Below are 20,448 nucleotides of genomic sequence, written 5' to 3'. Positions count from 1 at the left end.
TTATATTATATATAACATATAAATAACATGTAATTTATAAATAATAGAATAAATAATAAATAAAATATAAGTAAATAATAAATAATATCATGTAATATATATAATATAATATATACTATTACTAGATAATACATATTTTGTATATAAAATATATATTTATATGTCATATACAAAATAATATATATTATAATAAATATAATATATAATTCATAATATATATTATATATTATATAAATAATATAAGTACATAAATAATAATGAGATAAATTATTAATAAATAATATCATATAACGTGTATAAAATATAATATAGAATATATTATATACACTATATCATATATAATATATATTATAGTGCATGTAAAAATATATACTATGTCATATATAGTATATATCACGTATAAAAAGATATAATAATATATAATATATTAAAAAATAAAATAATTAAAAAATTAAATACAAATTCCAATGAGCCATCCTTACAATGCACTGAGAATGTCCCTGGTCTGGGACAGCAGGGGGGTCTCCCGAGCTCCATGTCCATGTGTCCCTGTGTCCATCTGTCCACAGGCAGGAGCGGGGTTGGAGCAACCCCTGCAAACCCTGGGAGTGCAGGAAGAGGAGCAGCTGCCCCGAGACACCCACCCAGGGGCCATTCTGTGCCCAAAATATCCTCCCTTTCCAACATGAGCTCAGGCTCCAAGGACAAATCCCACCCCCCCCATTCCCGGCAGGGTCATGGGAAAGTCAAGGATATTTATGAGCTATTGAAGGCAAAGACAATCCCTGGGTTTTATCCATCACAGGAAGAGATTCCAAAGGCCTTGAGATGACATGGATGGATTTATCCCTCCTATATTCCAGAGGCTCAGCCTCATGTCTGTCCTTTTGACCCAGCCCTGGGCTTTGAATCCCATCCAAGCACTTTCCCTTCACCCAAAACAAGGAATAACATCTGTAATATCTGCACAATCAGCCAAAGACTTTGTTCCGAGTGTCTCTTTTTTATTAATTCCATATATTTTTTTTTATTAGAGTATAAGAAACAATATGTGACATACACTCCACTTGTACTTACATTAATATATTTAAAGGAATTGATGCTGCTTTATCCTGCTTATTCTGTTACAACAAAGGTAATACACAGTTACAAATCTCACACCTATGGATTAGTAAAACCAACGTCTCAGTGAAACCATCCCAGTGAAACCAGATCATCCAACAAAGCTGAAATAAAAGGTATCAATATTTTTATTATTTTTTTTTCAGCAACACTTTATTGGCTTATTAGATTTCCATTTCGGTTTTGATGAAACAGTAAGATTTGGGCTGGAGAAAAAAAAAAAAACAAGCGTTCCCTCGGAAAATGTTGGACCTGGGAAGCCTGTTAAGACTTTTATTTCTCAATTTTCAGTATCAGAGCAAAGCTGGATGAATTAAAACCTTTAATCTGTCTCTGATGTTGCTGATTCTCTGCTTTTTGTGCAGTTATTTGGTTAAAGGCAGCTCTTCCTCCTTGATTTCTGAGTTTGGGGCTTCAAAGCTCCTCTCCCGAGTCTGGGAAGAACCAGCAGATGGCAGGACCAACCCAGGCCTTCGCTTCCCTGGGTTCCCAAAACATCAGATTGGGGGTTTGTGATCCCATTCCAGCTCAGATCCCATTCCAGGGGTGAAATAACTCCTTGAGGATCAAGGAAGGACTCAGAGCCACCTTCATCCCGAGACCCACAGCACTGCCCCACTGAGGACCCTAAACCTCCACATATCCAGATGTGCAGCACATCTGCCTTTCCCAGAGGGCACACATGCCCAGAACTCATTCCATGGACACACAGACACCAGAGAGAGCTACCAGGCTTCCCACAGGGGTGATGAATCAAAGCCTCTTCTGTGGAAAATAAGGTCCTGGGAGAGAAATCCCTTCCAAGAACCCACAACCAGAGTAAATCAACACCGAGTAACGAGGTGGATCCTTGGATCCTTGGAGTAATAATTAAACATCATTCCTTCTGTTTGTACAATTCCTCCTCCTCAGGTTTGTCTTTTCCAAAAGAAGACATTTTGCCCTTAAAAGAAAAACAACAAAAACAACCCACGATTCTTCAAAAAACCTGGAAGAACTCAGTTCATTTTAAAGTCCTTCTTTTTTGGCAAACAGCAAACACCCAGAATTTGGGTGGAAAGGGCTGATGCCACAATAAATTCTGAGCGGTTTTTTTGGACAATACACCGAAAAAAAAAAAAATTAGAGCCCTTGGTGGTAGATGGTTGTTCAAATACAGCCATTTCCAGCATGGAAGCACTGAACCCATTTTCTCTCAAGAACACGCTCCAAAATGGGGAGATATTTCACTTCAGCTCTTCTTTTCCAGTAAAAACTATTCCAGGATATTTTAGGCTTCTAGGGAGCAAAGCTGCCTCCCCTCGTAACCTCTTGTCCTGTGGGAAGAGGTGAATATCTGAGTTTTCTGCTCAGATTTCTGTCCCTTAATTCCAAAGTCCACAGAAACACCTCCAAAGCACTTCAGGGCTGTCCCACCACGGCCCTCAAGTTCCAAATCCGGCACTTGGATCATCAACCCACAGGTTTAATCACTTTATAAATGCTGGGTTCTTCCTGTTTATTGTCTTAATATTAGTGTTTTTAATCACTTCAGCTGCCCATTTTCAGGTCTTTTTCCCCTCCTGGGCTTTACAACAGCAGAGGTTCTCACATGGATTCTCATTCTGGGGATTTTAGGGGAAAAAAAAAAAAGCCCTCTGTGGCAGGAGCAGAAATTGGGAGATTTGGAAGAAGTGGTGATAAAATGCTCAGGATTAAACTGTGACGAGCTGTCACACCCTCTCTCTCTCAAACATACTTAAATCTGTCAAAGAGATCTTTGCACATGTGTTCAAAACTGAAAATATCTCTTTTTTCCATAAGGATTATAGCACATGAGGAGGGAAGACAGAAAGGGAGAGAAGAGGGAAAACAAATCTCCAAAATATGTAATTTACCCATCATTTATAGCTCAAAACCACGAGTGAATGACTTTCAGCTCTGTCCCCTGGCAATGTCATTAATATAAATTGTTATTTTATGGGATAAGCAGCCTCTGAATGCTCCTCCCACCAGCCTTTGCTCCCCTTTGGAACCAGATCCTTGGCACTGGCAGCCCCTGGAACGCTGAGATAGGAAGGAAATGGCTTTCGGAAGAGACAACCAGGTCTTGCGGCTTCAGGTTTGTCCAGTTTGGCACCTTCAGGAGCCTCCTAAAGGAAAGGCCAGGCTTTAGGACACAGCTGTGCTCATGGCTTGAAGTTTAGCTCTTTCCTAGAGGTGTTAAAAGTCCAAAATCAACCCCCAAACCTGTTATCAGGTGGCCAGAAAAGAGTCACAGCCCCATCATTTCAAGGCAGAGCACTCTGGGTGCCACCTTGGTGTCACAGCCAAGTGCTGAGGAACAAATTAACCCAAGCAAGGAGGTTTGGAACCCTCCTGAGAGGAAGGTCGAGGCACAGGGAAGCTGGGGAACGTTCACCTTATTTTTAGGAAGCTTTTCCCCCATTTTCCCTGTGCTCCACGTGCATAGCAGAGGTTTGTGGGGCCCCATGGCCCCAGCAGGTCAGGGAGGATGATTGACCCAGAGGAAGGCACATCTGAGGACCCACACAAGTGATTCATCCTTCCCAAACTCCTCATTAATTGCAGGTCACGTCCTCTCGACCGGTCCCTCCTGTCGGGAAGCCTGTCATTAACACATGTCATTTAATTAAAACATGGGGGGAAGGAAGGGTTAAAAACCACAAAACCACCTTTGCTGCCAACATTTCTACACCATCTTTCAAAAGAAGCTGTTTATCTACTCATTTAAGGGGGGGACAGAGATAAAATTGAACAGTGTGTGGAGCTTTAGGTTGGTTTTTGACACAAAACAAGAGAACCACGAGGAAGGCGTGGCCAGGGAGTGCCAACCACCTGATTTTTGCTGCTAGAAAGAAGAAAAAAAAGCCAAGTGCACCTCTGATCAACCAGTGGAAGTGACAAGCTTTCAACTGGAACTTTAAGGCTGAATTTTGGCTTGGTTTTGCGTCTGGCAGGTCCACAGGTGAGCAAAGCAGGCAGGACGGATGACACAGAGATGGCAGGAGGACAAATCTCCCATTGGACAGCTCAGAACTTCCAGGAGCAACGCTGGGAAGATCCTGGGAGCTGAGGGGACAGCAGGAAAGATGAAGTCACCCCCAGCAGGTCCATGTGCACCATCACGCATTGCAGGTCGAGCCCAGAGATCTGAATATTGGGATCTTGGCCTGTGACTCCACAGAATTTTGCAGACAGACTTGGTTCTTTTGGGGATCCACGTTGTCTCTCAACATCACAAGTCCAAAGCTGGGGAAACTGAGGCCCCAAGTCTTTGTAAGATGCAGATGAACTTCCAGAGGTCCTGCTCCTGCTGTATTTGCTCCATTGGGGTTGACTCAGCCCTCAAAAACTGGCATATTTTCAGTAAAATTGACCTGGAAAAAGTGATTCCCAAGAGAGCTGAGGCAAGCAGGCCCAGGAGGGTTAATCAGCAAGGACAGCAACAGGGAGGAGAGATGCACTTGCTGCTCAGAGGTGAAAGGTAACGTTGAGATGAAGCTCTCAAAAGCTGCTCAGGAGGGTGAGAGGCCCAAAGCTTTGGGTTTTCCATAAGAGAATTCCTAATCTCTGCCTGGGGCAAGGAAACACAGCACACATCCCACCGTAGGTACCAACAGGAGCATGTTTATTCAGGTCTGGCACTTACAGAGCTGAGAAGGACAAGGTACAGGTCACTCTTTTTCCAGAAAAATTCAGCCCAGGATTCAGAAGAAACGAAATTATTCTATAAAAAGACAGACTGCAGCTGCAAGGGGGTGGGAGGGGGGGCCAGGAATGTGTCTCCCTTTGGATCATGCATTCCCAAAGCCCGTGGTGCCACCCACGTGCTGGAGCCAGGAGAGAGGCAGGAAAGTCTGAGCTCTTCACCTGGTGGTGCTGTGGGGGGTTAATCTTGGCGAGTCCCAGCCTGTTTTTAACTGACCTTAGAAACGAGGGGGGAGGTTATTTATTAGGTAGAAAAGCAGAAAACCCTTTCAAAACGATCCACCTTGGCCAAGGAGGCGCGAGGGCGCAGCGGGGTTTGTCCACGGGAAGAGAGAGAGAGAGAGAGAACAGCTTGGCCAAACCACCCATGGCTCCGACGCTTGGAAGAGCAGAAAGTCTGGGAAACGACGGCCTCGGAAGCCCGCTGAGAAGTGGAGGATCTCCTTGCAGACAGCGACAGAGAAGATATCGGCTGGAGAGACCCACGGAGGGGCCTCCAGGAGGTGGCTCTGCCTCGGCCAACCCCGTCACTCTCGAGCCCGGAGGACGTAGAAGAAGCTCACGAGGATTCCCAGGGCCAGGAGAGTGGAACTGGCCCGGACGCTGCTGGAGCCGCTGATGTTGCACAGGAAGGAATCACAGCAGTAGACGGAGGCGGCCGCGATTCCCAGGTTGATCCCGGCGCTGGGGCAGATGGGGGAGCAGCCCTTGGAGATGGACTGGCCGGATTTGCCGCCTGGATGTGGGGTGGGGTGGGAAGGAATAGAATAAGAGAGGTTTAGAGCGTTTCTAAAGACAAGTTTAGAACGTTTCTAAAGACAAGTTTAGAGCGTTTCTAAAGGCAATTTTAGAGTGTTTCTAAAGGCAATTTTAGAGCGTTTCTAAGGACAAGTTTAGAGTGTTCCTAAGGACAAGTTTAGAGCGTTTCTAAAGACAGGTTTAGAGTGTTTTCAAGACAGTTTAGAGTGTTTCCAAGACACAGGTGTAGAGTGTTTCCAAAGACTAAGGTTTAAAGTGTTTTTAAGACACAGGTCAGGTTTAGAGTGTTTCTAAAGACAAAGTTAGAATATTCCCAAGACACAGGTTTAGAGGGTTCCCAAGCCACAGGTTTAAGAGTGTTCCCAAGATAAGTTTAGAGTGTTTGTAAAGACAAGGTTAGAATGTGCCGAAAGACAGGTTTAGAGTGTTTCCAAGACAGGTTTAGAGTGTTTCCAAGACAGGTTTAGAGTGTTTTCAAGACAGGTTTAGAGTGTTTCCAAGACAGGTTTAGAGTGTTTTCAAGACAGGTTTAGAGTGTTTTCAAGACAGGTTTAGACTGTTTTCAAGACAGGTTTAGACTGTTTTCAAGACAGGTTTAGACTGTTTTCAAGACAGGTTTAGACTGTTTTCAAGACAGGTTTAGACTGTTTTCAAGACAGGTTTAGACTGTTTCCAAGACATAGGTTTAGAGTGTTCCCAAGACAAGTTTAGAGTGTTTGTAAAGACAAGGTTAAAATGTGTCTAAAGACAGGCTTAGAGTGTTTCCAAGACAGGTTTAAAGTGCTTCTAAAGACAAGGTTAGAACGTTTCTAAAGACAGGTTTGGAGTATTCCTAAGACAGACTTAGAAAAAATCAGTGTGTGAGGGCAAATTTTGCAGTGGAAAAAAACCTTTAAGGTTTCTCTGCTGTAACTAAACACTGGACTTGGTTTAGCACAGATCGCTCCTGTAATTTTTCAGGTGTCCTCAGCAATCCGTGGCCTCAGTTCAATTAATAAAATACCTTCAATAGATTTATACAGGCTCAAGTGTTCAGTTATGAATTTAACAATCATAAAGCGAGGTTTGGCTCTTCTCTGGTTAAAAAAAGAAATAAAATAAAAAGGCCAGGAATTTTTTCCACAAGAGCCCACACAAATGTGCAGTGGTAAAATCAGTGGGAAAAGAGCCTGAACAGGAGCTGAGACTTTTAACTGGGGACAGAAGAGTTTGTGCTCTCATAAACTGTTTCTTTGCTCTGTGCCATCACTTGTGCAAGTAATGGCACCCATTTATTCCAGTGGAGACTGGAAGGACACAAAACCCTTCTGCTTTCTTTTTGTCCTTTTCCTGATGCTCATTTTCGGCTCAGACTTTATAAACTTTCTAAGGGTTGTTTATGTGTGAGATGTGTAATGGACACAGCCCATTGTTATTAGGGCCTGGTTCATATAAAGCTCTGCTGAGGAATCCCAAAAATCTCACTCCAGCTTCACCCTGAGACTCCTCAAGCGATACAAGGAGCACTGGGTGTTCCAGGGAGGCACTTTGGAACCAAGTGTGCACTTCCAGAGAGGCACAGCCCAAATGAAGGGGCAGAGAAGAGGAAATAATCAGCACTGGGCTGAGATGGGAGTTTATTAAAGCTCCCAGACGTCCACCACCCACCCATTCCGGCATGGAACATCCCTTCCTCCTGGAAGGTACTGCCAGGATGGGATCTTGGCTCTGCAAAGACCTCCCAGAGCACCCTGCTTCTCTCAGAGTAGCAGCTGGGAAGCTCAAAGCCTCCTAAACCTCTCCTGATGCTCAGGAAGGAAACACACAAACGTCCCTTCCCGCCTCGGCCACGGAAAGCAAAGAAGCCGAGGTGGGGCTCTGGGATGAACAACCCAAACACAAGGGGGGGAAAAAAAAGCAGGAGTAGCAAGCCTGGAGCTTCCCACAGAGGAAGCCTGCGGCATCCTCCACGCTTTCACTTATTCATCAGCACAACCTCCCCACCCCCTCCTTGAATTCCCCTCGGACTCCTCCGGCGTCGGAGCAGCACGTGGGCCTTAACGTGACTCCTCCCGGCAGCGCGTCCCTCCCCAAAATTCCCGGGGGATGGTCCGACAGCTCGGTTGCTAAGCAGAACTTTCCCTTTTTCTTTCCCTCAGCCAAAGGAAGGAAAAGCCTTCGTGCAGCTCAGTAGGTGCCCCGGGAGAGCGGCCAAGAGGGGCAGGAGGCGCTGCCGGCACTCACCGAGTCCCACTCCGACGTACGTCGTCACGCAGTGGTTCTCATTCTCCCCACACTTGACAGGCTTCAGGCAGGCCCAGTTGGAGGAGGCATCAGAGCACGAAAAGCAGATGAGTGTGTGGGCTGCAAGAGAAAAGAGACAGTTAAGGCTGGTGGGAAGATCTCCTCACTTGGTCGTCACCACCTCCGACACATGGCACGTATCGCATCCCCCCGCAGCTATTTCACCTGTGTCAATCTGCAGTTGGGTGCTTTTTTTCCCCCAAAAAAAACTGGCCTAGTGAAGGATTCAAGCATAAGGGATATATTTTGAGCTCTTGGTAGGATCAGCTAAAGCCTGGATACAACCACAGCCTGGTAGTTTATAACACCCTCCTGTCTGCACCAAGTTCAAGCCACAGTTGCCGACTCAAAACTAAACAGCGGAGGCAAGTTTTTGGGATTTGGGCTTATTTGGCTCAGCCACCATGAACACAGTGCCCCTGTCTGTGGAACTGGATGATCTTTAGGGTCCCTTCCAACCCAAACCTTTCCATGATTGTGTGACACACTCATGGGTTCGAGCTTTCCATGCCCTGCCTTTGAGCACAGGGTAGGACCCTCGGGGCTGGGCTTGTGCAGGGCCAGGAGTTGGACTCGATGATCCTTGTGGGTCCCTTCCAGCTGGGCATATTCTGTGATTCTATGACACCGAGATCAGCCTCCACTTGACCTACATCACCTGGTAGAAATGATTTCTCAGTTGGAGCAAGTCCAGCACTGCAGTAAGACCTGCAAGGACTTGCACCATCCCACTGCTCAGGGAGTCACAGCACTACGAGGGCAGTTTGTGCATCCAAGCTTTTCAATTTGGAGCAGGAGCATTCATTTCCATGCCTTCCTCCAAGGCAGGTCTCCCTTAAATCATGGAATCATTTAGGCTGGAAAAGACCTCTAAGATCATTGAGTCCAACCATTAACCCAGCACTGCAAAGTTCACCACTAAACCAAGTCTTTAAGCAAAGCATCTCCAGGTTTTTTGAACACTTCCAGGGACGGTGATTCCATCCATTCCAATGCTTGGCCACCCTTTCAGCGAAGAAATTTTCCCTAATATCCAATTTAAACCTCCCCTGGCACAACATTTATGGCTTACCCTACACCAGCAGGATGGGCTGCACTAGCTGGCTCCCATCCCTCATCCTTCAGGAAAGAGGAAAGATTGGAAAACAGCATTCAGGGATGGGAAATGGTTGTGGAAACAGCCTGGATTCAGCAGGGACACAGGGACTTTGATCTCCTCTGTATTTTACACACAAGAACATCACACCCACACTGCAGTTGTTGACCTACATCTGCAGACAGATCAGGGCTCTTCCAAGGTTTCAGGGGCTCTGATTTTTGAGCTCTTCCACGAGGCACCTCCTTCCTCCTCTCTGTTTACAGGATGCAAAACAGAGCAGGGGCTGATCCAGGATGGGTTCAAGGCAGAATGATTCAAGGCAGAATCATTCCTGCTCCCACCATGAACAGATCAGCACAGAATCACAGAGTGATTTGGGTTGGAAGGGACCTGAAAAATCATCTCATTCCAACCCCCAGGGACACCTTCCACTATCCCAGGTTGCTCCAACCTGGCCTTGAACATTTCCAGGAATGGGTTAGCCACAACTTCCCTGTTCCAGGGCCTCATCACCCTCACAGGGAAGAATTTTTTCCTAATATCTCATCTGAACCTACTCTCTCTCAGTTTAAAGCCATTCTGCTTGTCCTATCACTAAAAAAGTCCCAGCTTTCTTGTAGGCCCTTTCAAATATTATCCCAAAGATGTGAAGCTGGTGAAGCCTCACAGAGGCTCAGCAGGCTCTGTCACAGATATTTTGAAGAATAAGTTGGATAAATAATTCTCAGAGCTGTCCCACTCTGCTGTGGGACTGCACAACATGTTGAGGTTCTTCTCAGTCATGTTTCTCTCAGGAAAATAAAAGGGTCGAGGTTCTTCTCGATCCTGTTTCTCTCAGGAAAATAAAAGGTTTGAGGTTCTTCTTAATCCTGTTTCTCTCAGAAAAATAAAAGGGTTGAAGTTCTTCTCGATCCTGTTTCTCTCAGGAAAATAAAAGGTTTCTACAAGAAAATTGAGAAAAAAAACCCCTAACAATTGTTCTCAGGAGAATGACTTTTGAGCAGCCACAGCCAAGGAGGAGAAAGAAAACAAAATATAATCTCACAGAAACAGATTAAAGTGGGTTAGTGGGAGGTCCTGAATGTCACATCAGGGCAGCCAAAGGACTCTGCTTTGGAGGGGAAGCCAACACCACAACCCCCTGAGCAGGAATTTCCTGGAGTGTCTCATCCACCCTCCAAGGATCATCACGCTGGCAACGATCCCTGCAACAAAGCTGGGTTACCTGAGCGGCAGCCACAGCCACCACACAGGATTCCAGGGCCACCAGCTGAGTCAAAAAACCCAGTAGGGTTTCCTCAGTGGGCCCTGGCTCTGGATTTAGCAGAGGAGGAGGAGGAGGATGGAACCAGCTGTTGAGTCACGGAGCCCTCCAAGCGCTCCCATAGCTTGGCCAAAACTTCCCATGGGACGTCAGAGCGAAACCCAGTTCTGCTCCTTCGTCCATTTCAGGTGACCTGTCCCAAACCCTCCACTTTGCAACCACCCTGAGGAGGCAAACTGACTCATCCCATTGCACAGGAACCCTCTGCAAGCAGGGATGAAGTGGATTACAGGCTTCCTGTGGGCATTAGGGCAGGACAGATGTCCCCACACGGATTTGCTCATTATGCTGGAGGCACGAGTGGTTCAATGATACTCATTAAACCTCGAGAAGTTCCAGGAGCAAACACACCAGAAATATTTGTCCATGACACAAAAGTGCCTTTAGGCATGAAATTCTCTGCCATGTGACTAAATCTACTGCATCTCCTACCTGTCCCCATGTTTTTCTTTGTCACACCCAACTATTACCCCTTTCCAGGAGAGGCAAGTCCTTCGACACAATTTAAGTGAGGGAACATTCAGTCCCTTGCTGCCCCCAAAATCCACCTAAATAACCCCCTGCAGAGTTCAGAGAGCACAGGTAGGCTGAGTGTTTGAGACAAAAGGCACAAGAAGGGTGGCAGAATTAATTTACTGCAGCTGGAGGAGGAAAGAGTTGGAGCTCAAGGCTACAGGAAAAGCAAAAAAAAAATAATAGTCCCAAGCCCAACCAATGCAAAAGGGAAGCCTCGTTTTCAGCAACTTAAGGATTGATGTGTTTATTTGTTTGTTGCTCGGCTACTCGGAGGAACAAAGAGCTCCCAAAACAGAGCAGAGCGTTTGAAGGAATTCCTTCAGATAAGAGGTTGAATCGTTCTTGCGAAAAGCAATGCAAGGTGGGGGGAAAAAAAGCCTGGAAAAGCCGAGTCTGAAGCTCGGCAGCACAAGGGAAAATGCTGCTGCTTTGGTAGCTCTTCCGTTCAGTCCCGATGCCAAAAACTCTTCCCTTTTCCATGGCTCTTGGATCATTATATACCATAGGCAAGACCCCTAAATAACATGGACAAGATCTTTGAGCAGGAGGTAAAGCTTTTCTGTAAAACACCCCCTGGATACTCTGGAAGCGTTTGGGGATAAAACTCCCTGCACCAAACCCTTTTGCCTGGCTCAGAACTTTACTTTTAAAGCTGAAAGGTTTTTTTTTTGGGGGGGGGGAAGCAAAAACCCTTCCCTGCCTTGGCCTGGACAGCCCATCCTCCCAGCTGGAACTGAGCACACATCAGCTGGGATCTGCCCGAGACTCAACGCTTGAATTGCCCGATCCCACCGAGAGGGGGGAGTGGGAAGGGGCAGCAAACAACTCGTTTCGTCTCACCGGTGTCCTCAGAAGGCAAGAAGGGCCCGTGTTTGCCGAGCGGAGGCTGCGAGAGGCCAGAACTCTCCTGTTCGCTCTTTGTTTGGCATCTCCAAGCAGCGACATATGGAAACAATACGCGGTTTTGCGCGGCCCCCTTGGAGTTGGGATAGTCAGAAATGGAGCCCAGGGGAAGGAGGGCATGGCACAGGCCCTGCCACTTGGGCAACTTGGCAGTTCAACGCCCAGCAACAGGAACCACGTTCTCCCCCGGGTTCTCCCCAGGTTCGGTGGCAGCCCCAAGATGCTCCTCAGAGGGCACTGTCCCTTGGGGGGGTCATGGCCCCAAGGATGCTCGGAGGGGGCAGAATCACGAGAGGATCTGCCCAGACTTTGCTCCAGCAGCCATTGCATCTCCCCTCCACCCTCCTTTCCCTCGGCTGCATCCCAGCCCATCCCAGCGCCGTTATCCCGGCTCGCCGCGCCGAAAAACGGGGGAGCGGAGCCGGCCCTGGGTCTTTGTTCGAGCCGCAACTGGGAAAAGCTCCAGGATATCCACGCGCGCAGCTGGAGATGCTACAGCCGGAGACGCTCACCTATTCCTAGAGGCAGGGAAGCCCCGAAGTTCCTGCTTCAAGAGGGACACTGATCTGAGGCAGGGCTGGGAAAGACACCCCCCAGCCCGCTCCAAATCCTCCCACGGCTCACCTCTGCGCCTGCAGCCCCTTTCCAACCCTCATATCCCCCTGCAAAGCTCCAACTTCCAGCGCCTACACGCATCATTCCTTCCCCCCCACGCCCCCCCCCCCCAACCCCCCGAATTTGCTCTCAACGCAGAGCTGGCGACGGACCAGGATACCCCCCAGGAGGAGGTGATGCTGGCGGGCCCACCTCGCTCCTTTTCCCTTTTTACCTCTCTCCACGCAGAGCACCGCGGCCAGCACGGCGAGCAGCAGCGCCTTCATGTTGCGGGGCTGTGGCCGTGGCGATGCGCAGGGGCGGCTGGCGGAGCGCAGGGCTGGCGGCAGGGCCGGGCACCGGGGGTGGGCAAAGGGCGGCGGCCCCGCCCCGCGGGCCGGGCCCGGTCCCCGCACCGCCTCCCCCCTCCGCCCCTCCGGCCGCGCTCGCTTTCGGTTTCCCGATCGGGAGAACCGGCGACGGGGAAAGAGGCGGGAGCGGCCGCCCCGCCGAGGGGAGAGGGGCCGGCTCTGCCCTAGCCGTGCTCCAAAGGGTTTTTCCACACACTCCCCACTCCCCTTCCGCCTCGTTTTTTCGTGTCCCTGCTGCTTCCGTGAAGGAAGAGGCAGGAGCGGGAGTGCTGCTCGTGTGCGGGACCCCACTCGTGCGCAGCCCTTTTCCAGTGCAACCCCCTGGTTCACGGCTCCCTGTACCCGCAGGACCTGCCGATTTCGTGCCTCCTTCCTCTCCTCTGTACATCAGCATTCACAGGCGCCCTGAGCGCACACACACACCCCCTCCACATGCTCCCAACCACCCTGGATCCGCATATTCCCCGTGTTCCGACGTATTCCCTGTGTTCCCACGTATTCCCCGTGTTCCGACGTATTCCCTGTGTTCCCACGTATTCCCCGTGTTCCCACGTATTCCCTGTGTGCCCACATATTCCCTGTGAGCAGGGCTCCCTGCATGGATGTCCTGCATGCAGTATTCCCCCCCCCCCCCAATTCATAACCCACCCCTGCAATGCGTGACACCCCCTCTTCATGCAGGACCCCTCTGCATGCACAGCCCCCCATCCAAGAGCCAAGCACGTACAGAACCAACTTCCCCCATCTGTTTACCAGAGCCTAAATTGGATTAGACACACAGGATTTGGGAAGCTTGAAGAGCTGGGATGGCATGGGACAGCCTGGGCTGCTTGGCAGGATGAGGCCTCAGAGTGTAAACAAGTCCACCAGAAAGGTTTGTTGGAGTGGCCCAAATTGAGTAGGTCCCATAGAAATAACTAAATCCTCCAAGAAATGAGCTGCAGGGAGGGCAGTGGGGGAGGGATCCTGGGAAGCTGGCTGTCAGGAAAGCCTGGGAATGGAGGAGCTGGCTGGTGAGCCAGCAGGAAACAAGCAGGCTTGACAAACTCCATGCCACAGATGGGGTTTATTCTGCAGAGTCAGCATTTCCTGGCAAATGCATCTGTCAGAAGAAATTCCAGCTCCTGTCTTGTCAGAGTGCATTCAGAGTACTCTGCTTGGGAAAAAAATCCGTGCCTGCAAACTCCTGCTTCCCTTTTCTCTCATCTTTATTTCTCATTGCCAGGTACTGTAGCAGGAACTGCCTTCTGAACAGTGTGTTTCTGTGGTCTAACATCTTCCACTGGAACAGGCTGCTGGGACTGCTTTCTTCTCTGCTTCACAAACCAAATGCTAAAAAACTGGGAAGTTGCAGCTTTGTGGTAACTGAGAAACCATAATTCAAACACCCTCACAACCCCCCTGTCTCATAACAAGGTGAGGTTTTGCCCATGAGAGTCTGTCTGGCTTTTTGTGGCTACACATGAGCAATCTCACAGCACTGAGGTGCAGCACCTGAGATTTAATTTCTGGGTGTCAGGAAGGCGAAGGTATGTTCCTTCAGCTCTTCTCTTCCTTCAGTGTCTGCTAAACTGATTTAGGTGGGATATTAGGAAGAAATTCTTCACTCAGAGGGTGGGGAGGCCCTGGCACGGGTTGCCCAGAGAAGCTGTGGCTGCCCCATGCCTGGAAGTGTCCAAGGCCAGGTTGGACGGGGCTTGGAGCAATTTGGGATAGTGGAAGGTGTCCCTGCCCATGGCAAGGGGGTAGAACTGGATGATCTTGAAAGTTCTTTCCAACCCAAACCCTTCTGTGATTCCATGAGACGCTCCCCTCATCCCCAGGAGAAGTGTCCAAGGACCTGCAGCTTCCTGGTTTTCTCCTACACATTAATTTCATATTATCAGTCCCGCTGTTTCCTGGAGGAGGCCTGTCTGTTATTAGGTCTGTTAATAGGAAGGAAGAGGGAGGACCTGAGAGTCACATGAGATTCAACCAACCACAGGATCCGGAGTCATCCCGATACTCTGCAATGGCTGGGCAGGGACAGCATTAATTACAGGGTGCTACAAATGAACAGGTGACCTGAGAAACCAGGAACCAATTCCCTGTGGTAGAAGATGCACCAGGAAAGGAAGGAAGCCCTCCTGAAGGCTTGCTTGGACTCCATGATCCTTGTGGGTCCCTTTCAACTCGGGATATTCATTATTCCATGGTCTAAGCTTGTGTCTCCCACCTCCTTACCAAGGCTGTAGTGTGGGACAGGCTGCAAAGCTCAACACAGATTTCTGCTCTAGACCAACACACAAAACACTGCCCTGGTTGCTCCAGCCTCTTCTTGCAAATTCCTTGGAGTTTTGGGGTTGTTGGAGGGTTGTTTGGGGTTGTTGGAGGCGTCATTGAACCGTTGGCTTCATGTTGAGAATACAAGGCCAAAAAACATCTCTTCATAAGAAGAGGGACACAGTAAAAAAGGCAGCAGGGGTAGAGTCCAGCAGCAGGAATGTGGTGTGTGCTGGGCAAAGGCAGAGCCAGGTACAGGAACATTCTTAAGGGAGAAGGAGATAAGGCAGAGGCTGGATCAGGGAGCAAACTGGTGCTTGGGTAAATATTTCAAGGTTACTGGCATGTGGGGGAGGAAGAGGTAGTGTTAAATCAGGAAATGATGAGTGCCAAGCTCCTTTCGTGGCTCAGGGGAGCAGAGATGGTGCAGCAACTCAAACCAGACTCACTGGGGCCGCAGGGAGAGGCTTCGGCGTTGAACGGGCACTTGAGGAGTTCAGGCTTGAAAGGTGGGCTCACTACAAGCTCACTCAGCTTCTGTGGCACTTGCAGAGGTTCCTTCCCCACCACGTTTCTATTTCAGGGCTTGTGTGGGACTTCCTGGGCCTGGCCAGGCCCGTGCACGTGGCTCTCACCCGGTGGGATTTGCAAATGAGATGTTCAGTGGAGCAAAACTGCTCAAACAACTCGTGGCTCGATGACACAGGAAGGAGACAAAGGCCTTTCTTTTCAGTCATTGCATCATTCTCTGGAGACGAGGAGTGTTCTGACTCCTCTTCTTCTGGAGAGGATGGGAACTGCTCTGTGGAAGAGTCCTCTCCCACCTCCCAAAACCACATCACTGTAAAACACGGATTATTGGTTTGGCAGAGGACTGGGAGGACATCATGAGAAATAAAATATGGTTTTTTTCAGGAGTATTGCAAAACTGTAAGATATCCAAGTTCCAAACTAGACCTGGGCATCAGTGTCTTTTTCGGCTGGATAAGGGAAATATAAAAGTTCCTAAAAATTAAAATCCTTCAGGGCCACGTGGAAATTTTGTACATGGAGGTTTCTTTTCTCTCTTTGGGCTAAGAACAAAGGAAGCTCCATCATTTTTGGCAGAGGATGCCTCGCACCCAATCGGAAGGAAGGGAAAGCCCCTTATCAGAGAAAAGAAAACTTCTTAGGCAAAAATGAATATATCAAACTTACCTGAAAACGGGTGGGATTTTGTGGAACTATAAAATGCATGAAATTTAAACCCAAAGGGTCTTTTCTCCCTGAAAAACTCAGTGTGAGACTAGACCCAGCGTGCTGAATAAATCATCATCCCACCCTGGATTTGCCTCCTCCTCAAGTCCCTCGTGGTTGCTCTGGATCAGAGCTGACCAGAAGACCTTTAGGAATTTATTTGGAGCATCCAAGGGTGCTCCAGACACAGGTTTTTCATGGGCAAACAAAGTTCCAGCTGCTTCTTTGCTGTCACTGACAGGCCACTCTGCTACATCCCATGGGAATGAAATAAGTCTCCAGGTTTTTGGGGGGCAGGAAGAGGTTTTTCAGTCCTTTCCCCATCCCTTCCACCAAACAAGGAATTCCCCAGGATCCAGGGAGGCAGCACAAACAGTGCTGGAGCTGAAGGCAAGGGACTGTGGAGTTTACAGTAGAAATGTTAAATTTGGTGTCAAAAACATTGGAATGGGAACGTTCCAGGGTAGGAAAGGACTGAGAAGAAACAATAGGTGGAGGGTTAATAGGAAAGGCATGTTTTCATTGCCCTGGAGATTCCTGTGTCTTCAAAAGAAGAGGAGGTACAAACTGACCCTGGATAAACTGATTTTGGATAAGAGCCTAAGGGTGGGAGCCATAAAACACCCAGCTCAAGCAAACGAAAGAGCTGGAATATTCAGCCATTTTGCCTCGAAGGGGGAAAACGAAAGGGAAAGGGAGCCAAGACAGAACCCTCTCTTTAAAATCAATAAAAAGCAAGTCCAAAATCGGGGGTTTTTTGTGCTTTGCTTTTCACCTTTTACCTTCACCTTGCGCTCAACCTCCGAGGCAGGAGGAGAACTGCAGAGATTTCACCTCCCGGTGTAGAAGTGACACAGGCAGATGACCCGGTCACACATATCATTGTGACTAAATGAAATCCTCAAGGAGGAGCCTGAGAGGACAAAAGCCACTTTTATACAGAGATCTTCACACGATAACGTTTCTTTGTCCTCCCGGAAGATCTCGCAGCGAGTTTTATTACTCCCGTTTCCTGCGGGCTGCCGAGGGGAGTTCCCCGTTCCCAGGAGCGGTGTCTGCACCTTCTTTAATTGCTGATTAACATCTCAGGCTGGAGGCGGCCCTGGAGTTGGAGGCAGGTGGCGGGTGAGCTGTTGGGAGCACTGGGCATAGAGCCAGCTCCTGTTTCCTGGCTCTCCTGGACCAAGGAATATCGAATTCCTGACACCCCTGTGCATGACAATGATGCTTAAGGACTTGTCCAAGTGAGAGATCAGCTGGAAGAGGGGAAAACCACCTGTCATTCCTATGCAGAGTTCTCTCCACACACTTTTATGCTGATTGAGATCCTGGGAAACCTGGGGGTGTCCTGGAAGTTGAACAAACATCCTTTGGAGTGAGGTTCTACATGATGCGAGTGGAGGAGCATCTTTGGGTCACCTTTGTTGGTAGACAAGTTGTATATTTGGCTTGGAGCCACCTGGTCTGCTGGAAGGTGTCCCTGCCCATGGCAAAGGGGTTGGAATGGGATGATCTTTACAGTTCCCTCCCACCCAAAACCTTCTGTGATAAAGCAAAGTCAAGCTTAGACACCACAATCCTGCTCTAGGGAAGGGAACCAGCTCCACAGGAGAATGACAGAAAGGAGACAGAGAGAAGCAGGAGAAGCAACTGAGTTCATTCTCCAGCCCCTTGGAGACACCAAGGAGATGCTGAGGACACTGTTCTTCTGTGCTTTGGTGCATCTTGGCTGTGGTGTTAAAGCTGCTGATTCTGGAGGCAGTTCTCCAGCTCTTCACCACATGTCAGGTGCCAGGAACCCTGAGTCAAAAAGTGGGGAGAATGGAGCAACCCTTTGGAGAAGAGCCTGGAAGGATCCAATCCCATCCCATCCCATCACTCACCGCTTTAACTTCCCAGCACAAAGGGTTGCAGACTTCCAACAAGTTCCAACAATTTCCACAATTTTCCCCTAAGTTTGACACATGTTAAACCTGTGATCTAACACCTCTTATTTTCCTGTCAGGGAGATTTCCTCATCCCCTATTTGTGCAGGTGATGGGTCCTCATTAACTGCAGAGCTTTGTGCTTGTCCTTCCTGAATTACCCCCCTCTTTATTTCTTAGACTATCACTCGGATCCCTCAGAATCCCCCAAAATTCTTTGTTTGCAGGTTCTCTCTGTTTGTCACCTGTGAGCTCGAGGAATTTATTCCCTAATCTGTCATTCAAACCGACAATTAAAACTTTGCATCATCCCAGAGCCAAGCCAAGCCACAGAGGACCCTTTTTAATGGACCATTCCAGCCTGACAGCAAATTGTCCGTGGTTATTTTGCTCGTGATTTTTAGCTACACTGTGTTTTCTTAGTTGTCCTTTCGAGCCCATCACGTGTGACGGTGCCGAAAGCTTTATTAACACTGAGCTGTGTGACAGGTACCACTTTTACCTTAAATACACATTTTGTTATCTTGTCACAGGTGGGAATAACACCGCTCTGTCACTAAATTCCTGCTGCTTGCCCTCCCATCTCCTTGGTAGCCCTCACGCCACTGCAAATTGCTTGATGAGCTTTTTTCAGAGCTTTTTTCCCAATACTGAGCTCTGTGTGTCCCCAGAGTGTTCCCAGCCCCCTTTTTATTGATGGGTGCTGCATTTTTTCATGGAAAAGGTTGTTAAGCACTGGAAGGGGCTGCCCAGGGAGGTTTGGAGTCCCCATCCCTGGAGGTGTCCAAGGAAGGAAGGACTGGACGTGGCATTCAGTGCTCTGGGCTGGGGGACGAGGTGGGGATGGGTCAGAGGTTGGACTTGATCATCTTGGAGGTCTTTTCCAACCTAAATTCTGTGACCCTGTGATTTGTTGTCACGAACACCCAGATTTCCCTGCTGTGAAGAAACAGGAGCTGGAGGAACAGGCTGGGCTTGGTAGCTCCAAGGAATCCACAGATTCCTTCTCCCAGTGCCTCCTCCTGGATACCACTTGGGCCGACATCCCTCAGTCATGTGTGTATTCATAAAGAAAACATCACTTTTCTTTGCTTTTGATGTGTTAATTAGTCCATCTCATTAATCTCTCTGGCAGCAAAATGGTTCTTGCTCTTGTGTTGGATGTGGTTGGTGCCTCCCCACTCGTCTTCCCTTTTACTCCACAAATATTTCAAGCTGGAAGCACAAACACGTCTCCTGACTCTGGTGATACTTCAAGTATCACCTGGGTGTCTTCTCCCATCAGGCACAGCCCAGCCTGGAGAGCACCACCAAGCAAATCTCACAGTGCAGCTTCACTGGAAAAGGCAGATGTGACAGATTTTGGATATTTTTCCAGGGGGGAAGAGGAGAATTGGCTGTTTGTGCCTAAAGTTCTGAGCCAAGAGAAGCTCTGCTCTTCTTCCTCCAGCCCAGGGAAGGCAGGTACCAGTGCGGAAAAGGAGCTGTGACCTTCTCATTAGCCCATTTCTCACCTCCAGCCAAGAAGGAGGTCCCTCTTCCTTCTTTATTTGAAAGAGTTTCAGGGATTTTCCACTCAAAGCACCAGCTCTGACAAAGTCCATTCCTAAATCCCACCTCCAGTGCTCCCTTTTCAGAGATCTTCTGCTCCCACAACTGTGAGGAGCAGGAACCTGTTCCTGTTCACTCCAGGAACCAGGTAAATCCTTTTAAATTCAGTCCTTTCACCTCCACAGGATCAAACAGTTTAATCCCAGTACTTCGGCATCCAGAAATTTCCAGACAAGAAATTCCTCTAAAGTTGTGGACAAGGAGATCCAGGAACCACTTTTTCCACCTGACCTTGTTGGAGGCAACATCCCTGTGGGTGCCATCAGTACTGAAAGCAGCGTGGGGAAGAGGAAGGGAGGAGCTGGGAAGGCAACAAGGCTCTGCAAAGGATTTGGAGGAGGTTTGTCCTCTCCCCTTTGCTCTTCTCGTCCTGGTTGCCCCCACCCCACCACCCTCAGTGGAATTATCTCACCCCTTGACTTGTTCCCTGCCCTCCAGTTCTCGCCCACCAGGTCTTTGCTTTCTCACGTCTGCTGCAACTGGTTGAGACATAAATTGCTCCTTCTGCTTCCTCTTTCTTGGGAAGACTCGACAGGTGGTAAAACAGTCACGGCTTTGGCTCAGAGCCCAACTTTCCTGGAGCTTTTTGAAGGCACCCAAGGTATTCCAGGGCAGAACTGGCTTCCCTCTGTGCTGGGCATCCATGGAGCACTCGCTCATGCCATGGGATGCAGCACAGCCCCTACCAGTGCTGCCAGCCCTGCCCTCACCAGCTGGGTATCTCTTCCTTCT

General features: G+C 48.6%; 1 protein-coding gene across 1 annotated transcript; it reads right to left on the bottom strand.

Annotated features, from left to right (window-relative positions):
• Nucleotides 1-998: 998 nt before the first annotated feature.
• LOC116793793 (lymphocyte antigen 6E) lies at nucleotides 999-12,680 on the bottom strand. The gene is made up of 3 exons (XM_032701920.1): nucleotides 12,547-12,680; nucleotides 7,816-7,935; nucleotides 999-5,569 (listed from the first exon to the last, which is right to left on the bottom strand). Exons 1-3 carry the CDS (start codon nucleotides 12,596-12,598, stop codon nucleotides 5,361-5,363), a joined length of 381 nt encoding a protein of 126 aa, XP_032557811.1. The 5' UTR covers nucleotides 12,599-12,680; the 3' UTR covers nucleotides 999-5,360.
• Between the last annotated feature and the right edge of the window lie 7,768 nt (nucleotides 12,681-20,448).

The sequence above is a fragment of the Chiroxiphia lanceolata genome, chromosome 1 (genome assembly GCF_009829145.1).
Source record: "Chiroxiphia lanceolata isolate bChiLan1 chromosome 1, bChiLan1.pri, whole genome shotgun sequence".
Taxonomy (NCBI): domain Eukaryota; kingdom Metazoa; phylum Chordata; class Aves; order Passeriformes; family Pipridae; genus Chiroxiphia; species Chiroxiphia lanceolata.
The sequence above is the reverse complement of the archived record's forward strand: the minus strand, read 5'-3'. Positions and strand labels throughout refer to the sequence as shown.

Excerpts from the sequence above, each read along its gene's own strand:
- LOC116793793 (XM_032701920.1), bottom strand. The coding sequence starts at position 12,598 with ATGAAGGCGCTGCTGCTCGCCGTGCTGGCCGCGGTGCTCTGCGTGGAG. Across the intron at positions 7,936-12,546 it reads GGTGCTCTGCGTGGAGAGAG|CCCACACACTCATCTGCTTT; the intron begins GTAAAAAGGGAA and ends TTTCTCTTGCAG. Across the intron at positions 5,570-7,815 it reads GTACGTCGGAGTGGGACTCG|GCGGCAAATCCGGCCAGTCC; the intron begins GTGAGTGCCGGC and ends CCCCACATCCAG.